We start from the raw sequence: 16156 nt of genomic DNA, 5'->3' as shown, positions 1-16156 counted from the left end.
CTCGTCTTACCCATCCCCGAACCAAAAAAACGCAGAAAAAAAAATCCGAAACGACCTGCACGCCCTCCACTTTCCCCGTCGGTCTCCATCCCCAGATCTCTCTCCCCCACCCCCTCCCTCGCAACCACCCCGATGCACCCTCTCCCCGAGACCCGGCGGCGCCTCCTTGTCCGTCGGAGCGTAGTCGCGCATCAGGGTTGGGGGTTCTGCGAGCATCAGGGTCGGAGTGGAGTGGAGCTGCTCCTTGGTGGGCAGAGGCTGATGATCGGCGGCGAAGTGGAGGATGAGCGCCACCGGCTTGCCGGAATGCTGGGCTTGTTTGGGGCTGCTGTTGGCAGTGGGTTTCTTGTTCTTGGGTCCGGCTGCTCCTCCTCCCACTGGCGGTGGCAGTGGTGGTGCGTTTGCTGGTCCAGCAGGCTGTTCCATGGCATGGGCGTTGGCGGCTGATCCGTGGGTGGGGGCCAGGGCCATGGCCCGGCATGGATTCGGGCGAGGAGAGGAGGAGCTGCTGCTGCTGCTGCTGATAGAAGTAGTGGTATCCTTGGCCTTGCCGCGGTCGGTGGCGGGCGCAGAGGCAGAGGCAGAGTCCCTGTGGAGGGCGAAGAAGGCGAGGAGCGCGCCGGCATCGACGCCCCCCGGGAGCGGGACCGGGAGGTCGTAGGGGCAGGCCGCGGCCTGGTGGAGCGCGGCGAGCAGGTCTGTTGAAGGTGGAGGTGGAGGTGGTGTGTGGTGGCCGCCGCCGCCGCCGTGTAGGGCGTTGAGGAGGGTGGGGGTTTGGTAGTGGTGGTCGAGGTACCTGCTCCGCTTGCACGCGCGCTTGGCCTTGTCCTCCCCGCCGCCGGCCGCCGCGGGTGGGGTGTCCATGGGGATGAGGGAGACGACGGCGATCTGTGGCTGTGGGGGATGGATTCGGCCGGGGCGGAGGAGTAATGCTGCCTCCACTCCTCTCCACGTGTAGTGAGTGGTAACTCCTCCTTTACGCTAGAACCACCCTCTCTAGGCTGGAACCGCTCCCGGTGCCGCCCCCACCCCCGTGCGCTCGCCGCCGTTCCCTGCCGCCGCCGCCGCCCCTGCGCGCTAGCCGCCGTTCCCGTCGCCGCCCGGTCCCGCCCCCGCGCGCTAGCCGCCGCTGCCGGCGCCACTCGGTCGCCTGCCCTCGCCCTCGCCCCCGCGCGCTAGCCTCCGCTCCCGGCGCCGCTCAGGCCCGCCCTCGCCCCCGCCCAGCGAGCTCGCGGCCGCCCCCGTGCCGCTCGGTGCCGGCCCCCGTGATGCTCAGGGGCAGACCCCCATGTTCCCTCGGATCTTCGGCCATGAAGCTGGAGGGTATGTTTCTCAAGTCTCAACCACCTTCCTTGATCAACTACTACTGCTCTGTGTATACATGTTTACCATGCTGTTAATACATTCAGTTTATGTTCTCCTCTAGGATTTCCAGATTTCAGCTTGTGCTAATTGTTTGTTGACAGAGAATAGGTCGACCACATAACTGAAAACATGCGAAGCAATCATAAGAACTGTGTTGCATGTGTAAGCCATTACTGAATAGTTGTTGTTGTCTGTATCGTAGTGGCGTCACTGTCATTGAATCTTGATAGAGTAACTATGAAGACATAAGTCAATATCATAGATTGGTACTAGGATTCTCAAACAAGTGAAGATACATCAGGGGTTTGTTCCATGTTGCTTTAGTTGAATTGCTATATCTATCCATCTCTTTATTTATCTGAGGTGCTCGGACATGAAGTCCTTTTATATAGATATTTCTGGTCAAATTTTATCTGGTGCACGTCCCCTGAACTTATTTATGCTCACAGCATAGTGGAGAGTGTTGGAGAGGGCGTGACAGATGTTGCCCCTGGTGACCACGTCCTCCCTGTGTTCACCGGGGAGTGCAAGGAATGCCCACATTGCAAGTCTGCGGAGAGCAACATGTGTGATCTTCTCAGGATCAACACCGACAGAGGTGTGATGATCGGGGATCGCAAGTCGCGCTTCTCTATTGGCGGCAAGCCGATTTACCATTTCGTAGGGACTTCCACCTTCAGTCAGTACACTGTCATGCATGTCGGTTGTGTTGCCAAGATCAACCCTGAGGCTCCCCTTGATAAAGTCTGTGTTCTTAGCTGTGGTATTTCCACTGGTAAGTTGACTTGTATTGCTATTGTAGTATGCTTATTATGGCTACAACTTATCTCATGATGCTGAGCTGCCATTCTTTCTTTTAGGTCTTGGCGCGTCAATTAATGTTGCAAAACCACCAAAGGGTTCCACAGTGGCGATATTTGGGCTAGGGGTTGTTGGCCTTGCGGTAAGTGTCCTAATCCCTCCCTTGATTGTTCTGCAATTGCAACCGGTACATGCATCTGACTTGCATCTATTTGCCCGTCGTATTTGTATGATTTAGGCTGCAGAAGATGCAAGGATTACAGGTGCATCAAGGATCACTTGTGTTGACCTGAACGCCAGCAGATTTGAAGAAGGTAAATACTCCTTATTTTACTATTCATGGGGTTATTTTTGTTGTTTTGAGAAGTTCCTCAGATTTTCTATTTTCTCCATGTTCAGCTAGGAAGTTTGGCTGCACGGAATTTGTGAACCCGAAAGATCACACCAAGCCAGTTCAGCAAGTGTGTTCCTTCACACGAGGAAAATAGTTATTCATTATGCTTAATGATGATCATGACATACAACTTCATGGTGATGCTTCAGGTGCTCGTTGACATGACAAATGGTGGAGTTGACCGCAGTGTTGAGTGCACTGGCAACGTCAATGCTATGATACAAGCATTTGAATGTGTTCATGATGTATGACTTCTTAAGACATCAATCGTCCACTCAAGCATGATTATTTTGCATCGCCTCTTATCTCTAGATGGAAGCTTGAATTCTGTGATCTGTATACAGGGCTGGGGTGTAGCTGTGCTGGTGGGTGTGCCACACAAGGACGCTGAATTCAAGACCCACCCAATGAACTTCCTGAATGAGAGGACCCTGAAGGGCACCTTCTTCGGTAACTTCAAGCCGCGCACTGACGTGCCCAATGTCGTGGAGATGTACATGAAGCTCTGCTGGAGAAGCTGCCCACCTACGACCGCGCGCGGACGACGGTGCTGGCCATGCCGGAGGGGGAGCTCAAGGAGGTGAACGCGGACAAGCTGGCTACGCAGCAGCGCATCGCCTTGGTCGGCGACGACCACGAGTGTTACCTCTCCAAGTTCAAGGACCGCGTCGACCGAACGCCCCCCCCCCCCCAGCTTGAGCTTCTCACCTCCTCTTTGGAATTTCTCAACTAGGTGGGAATTCGCAAAATTCTTTGTTTACAGGTCAACAACAGCAGCAATTGCCCAACCAACCACCGTCATTACCTAATCAGCCACCACCACAGCTATACCAGGTTCTTTTCTTCTAGAAGATATGGTTGATTTGATTATGCTGTCTTAAAGTTGGCTTTTTCCTCGCGTAAAGAAATTTGAGTCTATTCCGGAATGTTTTTTTCCTTTACGCAGCATTTGCTGTGCAAAATCAGTTTTAGGATGTACATGAAATGATGGAGTATTCTTGATCTGCTCAGGAGTTTTAGGCCTCAAAGAACTAAGCATGCAATGAGGAACGCCTCGGTCGGCGACGACCACGAGTTCTACCTCTCCAAGTTCAAGGACCGCGTCGACCGGACACTCCCCCCAGCTTGAGCTTCTCACCTCCTCTTTGGAATTTCTCAACCAGGTGGGAATTCGCAAAATTCTTTGTTTACAGGTCAACAACAGCAGCAATTGCCCAACCAACCACCGCCATTACCTAATCAGCCACCACCACAGCTATACCAGGTTCTTTTCTTCTAGAAGATATGGTTGATTTGATTATGCTGTCTTAAAGTTGGCTTTTTCCTCGCGTAAAGAAATTTGAGTCTATTCCGGAATGTTTTTTTCCTTTACGCAGCATTTGCTGTACAAAATCAGTTTTAGGATGTACATGAAATGATGGAGTATTCTTGATCTGCTGAGGAGTTTTAGGCCTCAAAGAACTAAGCATGCAATGAGGAATTGTTAACTAACCTTTTGCTATCATAGTGTAGTAACATATTATCAGCATTACAAAGTAGCATGTGAATTGACTCTTATTATCAGATTATCTATAATCCAATAAGACTAATATTTCACACAGTATCCATGCTTATGCTTATGTTCAAAACTTGGCCTGAATTTTGTTTCTTACCTATATCTGTCGACGGCTACTATTTCTCAAACATGCTTTAGCTACTGCATTTTTATAAAGGCTCATCCGAGTCACCTCCAAATGGTCATTTTTTTCAAAATCTTGCTCTGATGGTCAAAGTGAGGAGTTAGGATTGCTATGGTTTGAGGTGTATTTTAATGTTGTAGCTTACTAGCTTTCTACTTTTGTGTATAATTTCATTTCGGTTCTAACTCATTTAGCTTGACTGTAACTGAGAGTGGATAAGGTACGCACCAGTTTGTCAAAATACACATTGGTTATCTTACGAACAAGTATATCTATCACCAGAGCACAAGCAAATATCTTATTGTTTCATGAAGCAAACTGGTGGCATTGGTGCTCCTGGATTGAACTCATCTGTTGGATTGCCCGCTGCATCAGTGCTTGGAGCACCTCTGACAGTTGCTTCTCTTCTTGTACAACCTGTTGGAGCAGCTCGTCCTCCACCTCGCGGTCCAAGTCCAGGATCCGTCCGTCCGGCACGCGCACGTGGTCAACGCGCTGCGGCGGTTCAAGGTCGACCCGTTCACCGGCGAGTTATTCGCCGCGTTCCAGGTGTCGCACCGGCAGCAGCTTGATGGAAAAACAAAAAACATAGCACACCTGACTTACTGTAAGATGGATTTAATCAGCTAACAACGTACTAGCTAGCTTTGCCATGAGATGGATCGGTGAATTGATTGATAGACTAGCTAGCAACGCACGCACGGACTGGCATGTAACGTGTTTACTGTTTATACTTTTTCAACTCACGGCGATAAAACCTAAGAGCTACATGACTAAGCAGAGTTAGAATTTCGGTATTACTTTGGACAAGCAATCATTGGTGAATTCTGGCTATATGTGAGATTTATTGGCACCCAACAGAGAGAACTAGCAAGCTGGTGATTTCATCGTGTTTAGGAGGTCAAGCTTGAAAAAGGTACAATTCTCGACTTATCAAGAATCATGTTTTTTTCAAAAACATCTCGAGAATCATGTTAATCATAATATTTCCCCTGCTTAAAAATGCTCCCTGATGTGTTAGTTAACGGTCCTCTGGATATAGTTTATTTGATTTTTTACAGAATTTGACCATTTATGGAGGCTTTCGTTAATGATGGATCAACCTTGGTTCTAACAATTAGCCTATCCGACATGCAACCCCTGGGGAAATGGGTTGCAAAATATAGCTTGTTTTCCGTTTGTATGGTTGTGGTCATAGTCTATTTTAAGCCTTTATAAGTTTCTGTGGTTGTGAAGTGTATTCACCTCCACGTAGAAATAGACGATTAATTTTTTTCACCCATGAAGCGTCGTCGTGATGGTTCGACCTCGATCGATCCACCCATGTGCTCCCACCAAGGTAACTGACGATTCTGCTAGCTCCTGCGATCTGACCATTAGTTTAGTTGATGCCACTAACCTCTACCCACCATGTTGATTGGCTACAGATAGATGTCAATGTGAGGGTCATTGATGGGTCGCTGTCCGGCGTGGTGACCATTGAGTCGTGGAGAACACATGCAAAATTGGTCATACTCAACAAGTAATGTTACAAGAGCTCATTTCTTCAGTATTGGCATATGTAGTCATGTACTCATGCGCTGACATTTCTAGAGTTAGCCCCTAATCAAATAAATGTTTGGTGTCTGATTCATCATAGAATATTTGTGCTTGGTGCAATAAATTTCACACATGACATGATTTTGTTAGTCAAACGGTTTATTTAAGCAGGAGGTAATCTTCTTAAACTCTCCATAAAACAATCGGAATAATTCATTAGTTGATTGCTTAGTTCTGTTATCTATCCCATCTCTTTCTCATGGAACATAACCTCAAAATATGCACATAATATTCCAAGATCTCCCATCACGATATGTCAAATCTAAAAAAATGAGTTGATTCATTTCCATGTGATGTGGAAGTTATTAGTGGTCATTTTTAACCATACAGTTTGAGTTCACTTTTGGAAGTTATGCTTGTTGAATATGATACTTAAAAAAATCGATTATGTGATGTAGTAACGTCAAATGTGGTAAAAAAATGTTTTTATGGTTCATGTGGAAAAATGCAAAAGCTTTGCCTCTGTTTATACTAACCATTAGTTTAGAATAGTATAAGCAAATCTCGGATGCATTAGGTTTTTAAAACTCTTTATTGCAGCTGGTTGGTGCATAATTTAGAATGATGATTTTAGTCATTGAATTACATGCTATTTGTTTTGTAAAAAATATGCGTGTTGAATGGTGGGTACCCCTGAAAGTTTCCTTGCGAAAGAAAAAGATGCAAATGAAAGTTATGGAAAATAGCATACTAACAAATAAATTCTAAGGAAAGACGACGTGAAATTTGAAACAGATGCAGGAGGAAGATGCTTGGACAGTGACTTGCTAAAGAAGAACAAAAATACTAAGGGGTTGTATTTCTTTCTACGGCATGTGCTTTTTAATATGGTAAAAACATGAGGCATGTAATATCATAATATAGCTTTAAGAAAACTTACTTAGACTTTAGTTCCATATAATCACTCATTAGAAGTACATGGATAAGGAACTATGTATCAAATAACTTATGAAGAACCCAAATTCGGGGTTGAGTTTGCCTTTAGTGAGCTCCTCATATCTCTACTATGAAAGGATGAGTCTTTCAAGACAATAAATACTTTGATATGAACTAAAGGAACATTATCTGTTGAGCTGCTTTTTTTTGTAGCTCTATGATAATATTTAGCATGTCGGTATCCTTACATTCTAACACGTTCTTAAACATCAATAAGATCCATGGGCATGTTGATCGTGAGCAGAGGGAGGGGAGCAGAGCTAGATGGCGAAGAGAAGTCGTCGGCATTGTGGTGCACCACGCCATCCACTCCTGGTCGATCCCCGCCCATCCCAGCGAACATGGTTTGTGGAAGGGTCTCCTGGACACGACGCGCACTGGGTGTTGCCACAAAAGATTCAGACCGGCGTGGCGCTGTTGCGGCGGGGTCATGGGGCCGGGCCGCCGCGCGGTGGATGACATCGTCCAGACTGCGCGCGCGTCCAACGGAGCACTATACCCCCTCCCCCTCGATCTCACCTCACAACTGCGTAGCTAGGAGGAAGGGTTCAAAGGCGCATTGTGGAAAGTTGGGCCGTGATGGGTGCCTCACACGCCGTTCTAATGCGCGTCATGACGCGTCGGCGGCTGCATGGGGAAGCATGGGGGGTGGCTAGCTGAAAGGGGGGAGGGGTGAGCACTGAGGAGAAAGTGAGACTGAGAGTGTTCACGGTTGTAGGATTGCTTTTTATCCTGCAACTTTATAATTTTTGTTTCTATATATTGGTGTATATTTTAGCATAAGAACGGAGGTATTTACACGATCTATCAGGGCTATCAAATTTCTTGGCTAGATTAAGAAAATGTTATTTTGCATATTCTAGATGTATGTCTATCTAGCCTTTTATTTTGCATGTTAAATATGAATATATGATACTATGTCCCGCAGAGGTTGTTAGGGCTATGGGAGGATGACGATCCTCTCTTGAGCTATTGATGAGGGGAGCAAGGGTAGATCAAGCGTTCAATGATGGTGGTGAGACAACTAGCGAGGTTGAGTCAACTGCGGAGATCAATAATGATGATAAACAACATCAGTTTGTCGTCCCGTGACAACGCACGGGCACTAAACTAGTATTAATTAAGAGAGGAGAATTGTTTGTTATAAACGGCACACTTATACACGACATGCGGGATTACTCGCGCGTAAAAATGATGCCTCGTTTCTTTGCCTCTACGGAGATCCACATGTTTGCCTCTTGATCAATGGTGTTTAAAAGGACGAGCGGTGGAGCGCTTGTCGGAAGACCCGAGCATTTCTCTCATTTCACATCGTCCATGAAAGAGGCATGACGAAGAAAGCCATTACCTTTCTATTGGGGGACCCGTGAGCCGGTCCTACCAACCCACCAGTTGAACACTGAATTCTCGAGACGCCATGTCGAGGTGTCAAGGTGATGGAGCCTATATTTCTTCCAGACCAATCTCCAAAGCCTGAACTTGTAACGACATTTAAAAAATAGATGTGGTCAACTTTCTTGCTCACGCTTGCAAAGGATGCAATGTCCATAATTTGGCCAACCCCTTTTCTCCAGCCTATCAGCAATCCAAATATGATCTTGGATAGCGAGCCACACGAAGAACTTGGCCTTCGGTGGCACCCAAACCCTTTAGATCATTTTCTCCATGGGCGAGAAGACCAAGCCAAGGAACTGGGCCTTGTAGACAGAGGTTGTGGAGTAATGTCTCTCTGTTGTGTGTTTCCAAACAATGGTATCTTCGATGAGGTCATCAAAGTGGACGTTATTTAACATCATCCATAAGGTGAAGAATTGACAGATGTGCTCGATGAAGATAACGGTAGTGGTTTTGATGTTGAGAATCCACGCGTTGCCTTTTAGGGCCTCATGCACCTTCGAGTTCTTCCTGGCAAAGGCCATGAAGACGAGCGGTGCCACATTTCTAGGCTTGCATCCGTGCAGCCAAGGCGAGTCCCAGAATGACATCTTGGCGCCATTACCCACTGTGATCGTCATTGACACATAGAAGAAAAAGACCGCCCCAAATAAGTTGTGGATCGGTTTGGGGAACCCGTGCGATGAAAAGGATCTGGATGCGGTATTGTTACGGTTCCATGGAAAGAAGCGCTCATAATCAGACCCTCTAGAAATGTAGCCATATCGAGGAATCTGTTTAATAAATCTCGGTGTCATGCTCATGCTCGTGCAACTCTTTGGTCCTTAATAGATCGACTACGCGACTCGGATTTATTCTAACAATTTCTACCTATGATAAGCCTAGTTTATCAATGTTTTTTTTCTAACAAAGCACAATATTTGTAACACCATATGTGTAAAAGTATATATGCATGGGAATATTTTTGTTTTAGAAATATGAAACCAAGGTAGTTGAATTTGGATTTTTTTAAAGGTTGATTTTCAGTACTCCATCTATTTGATTGAAAGGACAGATTGACAACTCATATCTCTATGATTTCTCTCTACAAGTATGATATGAATATGTTGGACTAAGGGCATCTCTAGCAAACCCCGTATAAGCGGTTAAACCCATAAATATTTTGTGTTTTACTGTTTTGGTTGAAAAAAATGTTCAGAACAGTAATAGTGTTCCAACCCATAAATTTTTTAAGGGGCACGGAAAAGCCACACCCGAAACCTTTATATATAAAGGTTGGAAGGCCGAACCATGGGGAGCCTGTATACCGGCCAAACCTCGTCGAAGCAAACACGCCGTCGCGGAGTTTGCCGGAATCCGCCCTAAACTCGCCGGAATTCATCACCGCACACCGAAAAGGCCGCTAGACGGCGCAATCGATCGCCGGTGATTCAAATTGGACGAGCTCGACCTCGCCTTGGCCTCCCATGACCTCAGCCTACTTGTCGGAATCTTGCCGGCACTGCCGGCAAAGGGGCACGACTCGGCCGACGCGGCTGGCAACAGAGCAGGACAGTGCCAGTAGGCGACGGGGCATGGCCGGCGGGCAACATGACGTGGTCGGCGAGGCTGGGCGCGACTGACAAGGTGGTGGGGCACGACCGACAGACGACGGGGCATGGCCGACGGGCGATGGGGCCCAGCCGACGGGGTTGGACGTGACCGACATGGCCGAAGGACGACGAGGCATGGCCGACGGGGTTGGACATGGCCGGCATGGCCGGTACGGACGGCTGGAGGAAGGGGCGGTTGTCGCCGGACCGAAGAAAGGAGCTATTTATTTCAGTTATACAATTTGTTTTACGTTCAATCGTAACTAAAATGAATCCTTAAAATGTTTTTTTAGATCCGTATCTCAGTTTTATAGTTTGTGTTTTTACGAGATGTGTTAGAGATGCTCTAATTTTTACCTAGAGACCGTGACCTCGAGACTACATTAGTTTCGAATCTGATTATATGAATTACTTATGCCAACTTTAATTCTTTCCTATTCTCAAAAAAGAAAAACTTTATTTCTTCCCAAAAATGTTGCGGTTCCAAAATGGTTCCCGCCGTGCTGTGTGTCCTACGCAATAAAAAAAATACGCTCTGAGTACACCATATTTTTTGTTTGGAGAACTTACAACATAAAGTTATAGACTTTTGTCTTTTCTCGGGGGATTTCGAAAACCTAACTGGAGCAGGCCCAACCCAAGTAATCCATCCTTGGATTGCAAGTTCAAAAAAGTGCCATTTGGATGGAGAGAGACCGATCGATCTGTCGACGATTACTTCTCGGGCCCTGTCGTGTTAACTGCGATGAGGCCGGCATGTTTAGCGCAGCGGTCGGCTGTTGAAGACGACAACTGATTAATCACGGAGTATAATTATCGTCTAATCGGCAAGCAACGAGGAACTAAAGAAATCGAAGGGCGCTATCACCTCCTTTTCTCTTCTTCTTTTGTTCTTTCCGGCTATCGTTCCCGCTGTATTCTTCCCGGGAAATATAACAGGTTTCTCCGTGTTGATGTATCAGGGCGGATTACGTGGAGCCTAATTGATTGCAATAGTACGTGTGGAGTCGTGGTTGTTGGAGGTCGGGATTAGGATTTGGTCGGCAACCTAGCACTGTCTCGGTCTCGGTCTTTCACCTGTACTAATCAACAAGGCAACCGAAGAGATGAATCTACGTCTTCTCAAAAGCTAATCATCCAATTGATGGCCTGAAAAGCCCGAAACTGTGGCTAGCAAAAATGATTGTTTTTAGGACGTCCGGCACTAGTGCCAGCACATACAATTATCCGGAACAGGGTCGCGGAAAGCCTGAAGGTGTGGCTAGCAAAAAAAGAAAGAAAGAGAAAAGACCAACACTAATTGATGAAGATGCTAAGTAATTACTCTATACTAGAAGGATTAAGCGTTGCTGCGTTGTTGGCGTTGTTGTGTTTTTATAAAATAAGTTAACCTACTTATTTTTAAAATATAGGTGTATTAGATTTCTAAAAGGTCAAGACTCTTCAAATTTGAATAAACTTGTAGAGAGCTATATTAATATTCATAATATCAAGTTACGATCATTAAATTTATCATGAAATAAATTTTTATATTTTATTTATTAGTATTGTGGATGCTGATATTTTTTACTCTAAACTCAGTCAAAGTTAAATAAATTTGTTTTTTTGAAAAAAAATATAACTTACAAATTGGAACCGAGGGAGAATTTAATTTGGCTACTATGAGATGCGATGACCTATATTTTTTATTTTATTTATAACGTGGTCTTTTGACGGGTCTTTCATGGTGTGATTCCGTGTTATGTGTTAATCAGTCGATATTTACGTCGAAAATTTGTCCACGTCACTATTTGCATATACTATTTTGATATTACAATAATATATTTTTAGGTGACGAGGGGATGAACGGGATTGATGTATTATTATAAATCGGTTGCTACCGTTTAATTTTAAGAATCGTTGACCAAGTCGAAATCGTGAACCCAATCACAAATCGAATACCTCAATGGAATCAAAAAGCTTCTAAATTAAGGAACATAGTGAATTAAAATGGTTGAATAGAAGAGCTTGTTGAGAAATTGTTGACCCGGTCAAAATTGGATGACCAAAGTTTAATTAAAGACCTCAATTGTTTATGAGGCCTTCAATCCTACAAAGATTGGTGATATTGTATATGCACAACAATGACATCAGGTGGCTGGAGGAACTACACATGACGTCCAAGAAGAGAAGTATATGATACTCCTTAAATTTCTAACTGAACCCCTAAACTGAACTCTTTAGAAGATAAATAACAAATTCGACGCAAATTTGATCAAACTAGTCCATCAAATTTGATTCAACCACCAGCATAAACTATTTTTCATAAAATTAAACAAAATCTAAACTAAATATTACATAAAAACTAAACAAAGTAGTCATCACTATCAGTCCCGCGTGCATGCGCGGGTCGATCCGACGACCAGCTCGTGGTAGTCCTCCACCGCTCGCTCACAACGGCAAGGACCAACACACGACATCTCCACTACAACAACACCAAGATGCTACGGCTCGCCATCAAGTTGTCGGAGCGCAAGGCGGTGGATGATGCGACGACCAAAGCCAAGTCCGCCCGACTGGCAAAGGAACAGGCGCAAACGGTCCGTCGGATGGCCGTCATCATCTCCTTCTTTGACGACTTCGAAGACTCCAATGGGTCACACAATGACAATGACTTCGCCCCTCCCGCCATTGACGCCTACACGGAGGGGTATACCCGCAACAACGGTCGCCACAAGAAGGTTCCAGCGAGGAAATTCCTCCGCCCTTCTTTCCATAGGTTTATCTTTAGCTTTTTTGTGTGTGACTCCAATCATGTCATGTCATGTCCGACAATGAACTAAGATATCTTTTGATTGTATGAACTATGTCCGTTTACTAATATGAACTATGTCCATTTATTGTTGAGTGTGTTGGTGTACATAGTTGCTACTATGTTGCATGCTTATCATGATTTTGAGGGGCTAGATATAAGGGGACGGTTGCGTAGACAATTAAATGAGGGGTGACCGACCTTGGTCTGGCTGTATTGTTGGAAGATTATGCAAGTTCATGATTAATTCCAGTAAATAATTAATGACTAAAACAGAAAGTAGCATGCAATACTCTAGCAATTCGGCAGAGCAACTAAACATGCACAACATCACCGCACAAAAAGCAACAACTACAACGATCAACATAAACAGATTATGAGTAACGTACTGTTCGTTAGTTGCAGCAGGAGCGACTGTGTTGATGACGATGTTGGTGACGATCCTTTGTTGATGGCGATGAAGATGACGATGAGTAGCACCGCCCGACTTGGATGGTAGACGACCCGTGATGACGAATTTTAGCAGTCGCGCAAAGCGCTTCCCAAAAACCTAATTCGTCCTCTCCCGGTGCAGGATCGCAAAGACGAACGGTTCCGGAGACCTGCTCTCTCGTACGCCGATGCGCGCCGGCGTTCGAGATGAGGTAGACTACGATGGCGGCGCAAGTGGTGAGACGAGGCAAAACCCTAAATGTTTTTGGTGTGTGTTTGGCCGACCACGGTAAGCAGTATATATAGGAGGACCATGGTCGGTTTCGTGTCGCGACCACGTCTCAAACCGACTTGGTTTCCAAGTCGTATACTTAGTGGACAAGAAATTCTCAACTTGTGTGTCAAGACATAAAAAATAAAACGGCAAAAGGAAGCCGCGCCCCCGCAAGGCATCAGACCATAATTCAGCGGACCATTCACGCGCATGTCGCACGTACGCGCCGCCCTGCCCTGCCCGGCCAGGCGAGGCGAGCGAGTGCATGCGTGTGGTTCTCTCCTTTCTCTTCTCAACACACACTTAAAGTGGTGGGAAGAAGTCACTATATAAAGAGGTCCAACTCTTCCTCCACTAGCGGTATGGGACTAAACTTTGGCAGTACCACACCACCACTTGCCATTTTATTCATGGGCTCAATTTGAGATTTCAGAATTTGTAGATGGGCCAAGCCCATTAAATCTAACAACCCCCCACCAGATCTCAAATACCCATTTAGAGATTTGCCTTTTCTCTTCACTTGTTTAATATACCAGTATTTCAACACAGACTATTAAGTTGAACTTTTGTCTAGAACTTTAAGCTACATCCATCCACAACTTGAAAATGGACTATGCCTTCAATTGCTAGTTTTGTGTGAACATGTTTCACTCAAAGTCTTAACCAGTACCTGGCTGCCAGTAGGCTACCCCGCGGTTTGAAGCATATACGTCGTACTCCCTGGTCTTTTCATGAGCTTACTCGACATTTTATAATCGGAGCTCATATAGGTGTGTTCTTTCAAGATTGTTGTGTAGGACAACATCTTTGCTATAATAGCCAATAGAATCACATTAAGGCATGTTGCCAACCTGCCTTACATCACTCAAGCCTTATAGCTATGAGACTTTTGCATCTTCACTTAGAGACGATCACTTATTACTCTCCTCTGTTAACCAATAGCTTGTCCTTCCCAGGTCCTAATTCACGGGATCTCCGATCACAAAGGTTGGGTTACTACTATGGCGTAACGTCTATGGGTCTCATACCCATCTCCCTCGATGCAATATCTATCACATTTCGTGATAGTCCCTTTGTAAAAGGATCTGCCAGGTTTTTGTTTGTTTGAATATACGTAACAATTATTACTCCAGAGTTTCTCAATTTCCTGACAGTTTTCAAACGTCTCTTCACATGTCTTGATGACTTTGCGTTATCCTTAGAATTATTTACTTTAGCGATAACCGTTTGGTTGTCACAATTCATAAGAATAGCCGGTACAGGTTCTTCAACCACATGCAAGTCCATCAAGAGTTCACGCAGCCATTCTGCCTCTACAGTGGCTATGTCTAAAGCAGTTAGTTCTGCTTCCATAGTTGACCTTGTCAATATGGTTTGCTTGCAAGACCTCCATGACACCGCACCACCTCCATGAGTAAACACATACCTACTTGTAGCATAGAGTACATCAACATCATAGATCCAATTTGAATCACTATATCCTTCTAGCACAGCGGGGTGCCACGCGAATTCCATAACTCATGGTACCTTTCAGATAGTCCAAGACCCTTTCTAGTGCATTCCAATGATCATTACCCTGGTTGGACATGAACCTACTCAGTTTGCTCACAACAAAAGAGATGTCTGGTCTTGTAGCGCTAGCTAGGTACATGAGTGAACTAACAATTTGAGAGTATCTTAATTGATCTCTCGTTTTTGTCTTGTTCTTTCTAAGTGTCACGCTGGGATCATAAGGTGTTGGAGAAGGCTTGCTATCCATAAAGCCAAAACGGCTCAAGACCTTCTCAACATAGTGAGATTGCGTTAGAGTAATCCCACTCTCATCCTTAATAAGTTTGATGTTTAGGATCACATCGGCTTCTCCTAGATCTTTCATGTCAAAACTCTTTGATAGGAAAGACTTGACCTCATTAATCGCAACAATTTTTGTACCAAAGAGCAATATGTCATCCACATACAAACATACTATGACACTATTGCCTCCACCATGGCGGTAGTAAACACACCTATCAGCCTCATTAATGACAAATCCCGCACAAGTCAAAGTTCTTTCAAACTTCTCATGCCATTGCTTAGGTGCTTGTTTGAGACCATACAAGGATTTTAGCAACTTGCACACCTTTTTATCCTCTTCTTTTTCCACAAACCCATCAGGCTGATCCATATAAATTTCCTCTTCCAACTCTCCATTTAGGAAAGCTGCCTTTACATCCATTTGATGAATGATGAGACCATAAGAGGCACCAGGGAAAGTAGCACCCGAATAGTGGTCATTCTAGCAACAGGTGAATAGGTGTCAAAGTAATATTTTCCTTCTTTCTGAGTGTAGCCCTTGGCCACAAGTCATGCCTTGTACTTATCAATAGTACCATCAGGCCTTAACTTCTTTTTGAACACCCATTTACAACCCACATGTTTACAATTATAAGGTCATTCAGTTAACTCCCAAGTTCCATTAGAAATAATTGAGTCCATCTCATTATGAACAACTTCTTTCCAATCATCTACATCTGGAGACACATATGCCTCTTCAATAGACTTGGGAGTATCGTCGACAAGGTATACGATGAAACCATCACCAAAGGATTTTGCAACCCTTCGCCTCTTGCTCCTTACAGGAGCTTCGTCGTTATCCTTCTCATGGACTTCTTCGGGTGTTTATTCAATAAAATCATCAAATGTACTAGATTTATAATTTAACTCAGAAGAAAATCTAGCAATGCTATGCATATCTTTCATAGGAAACATATTCTCAAAAAATGTTGCATCACGAGATTCCATTATAGTATCTACATGCATATCAGGAACCTCAGATTTAACTACTAAAAATCTATAAGCAATGCTCTGCTGAGCATAACCCAAAAAAACACAATCCACAGTCTTTGGTCCAAGTTTGCG

At 44.9% G+C, this 16156-nt stretch overlaps 1 protein-coding gene and 1 long non-coding RNA gene across 2 annotated transcripts; both read left to right on the top strand.

Moving 5' to 3' along the window:
- Positions 1 to 1251: 1251 nt before the first annotated feature.
- Positions 1252 to 3144, top strand: LOC123441600 (alcohol dehydrogenase 1-like). The gene is made up of 7 exons (XM_045117959.1): positions 1252 to 1323; positions 1815 to 2140; positions 2226 to 2308; positions 2405 to 2480; positions 2566 to 2627; positions 2710 to 2805; positions 2905 to 3144. The coding sequence occupies exons 1-7, from the start codon at positions 1289 to 1291 to the stop codon at positions 3142 to 3144; spliced, it is 918 nt and encodes a 305-aa protein (XP_044973894.1). The 5' UTR covers positions 1252 to 1288.
- Positions 3145 to 3360: 216 nt separating this feature from the next.
- On the top strand, positions 3361 to 3585 carry LOC123439748. The gene is made up of 2 exons (XR_006630144.1): positions 3361 to 3394; positions 3507 to 3585. It is a non-coding gene; the product is annotated as an uncharacterized LOC123439748 (long non-coding RNA).
- Positions 3586 to 16156: the final 12571 nt, after the last annotated feature.

This window comes from Hordeum vulgare, chromosome 3H (assembly GCF_904849725.1).
Source record: "Hordeum vulgare subsp. vulgare chromosome 3H, MorexV3_pseudomolecules_assembly, whole genome shotgun sequence".
NCBI classification, from domain to species: domain Eukaryota; kingdom Viridiplantae; phylum Streptophyta; class Magnoliopsida; order Poales; family Poaceae; genus Hordeum; species Hordeum vulgare.
This window is presented reverse-complemented; position numbering and strand designations above follow the sequence as displayed.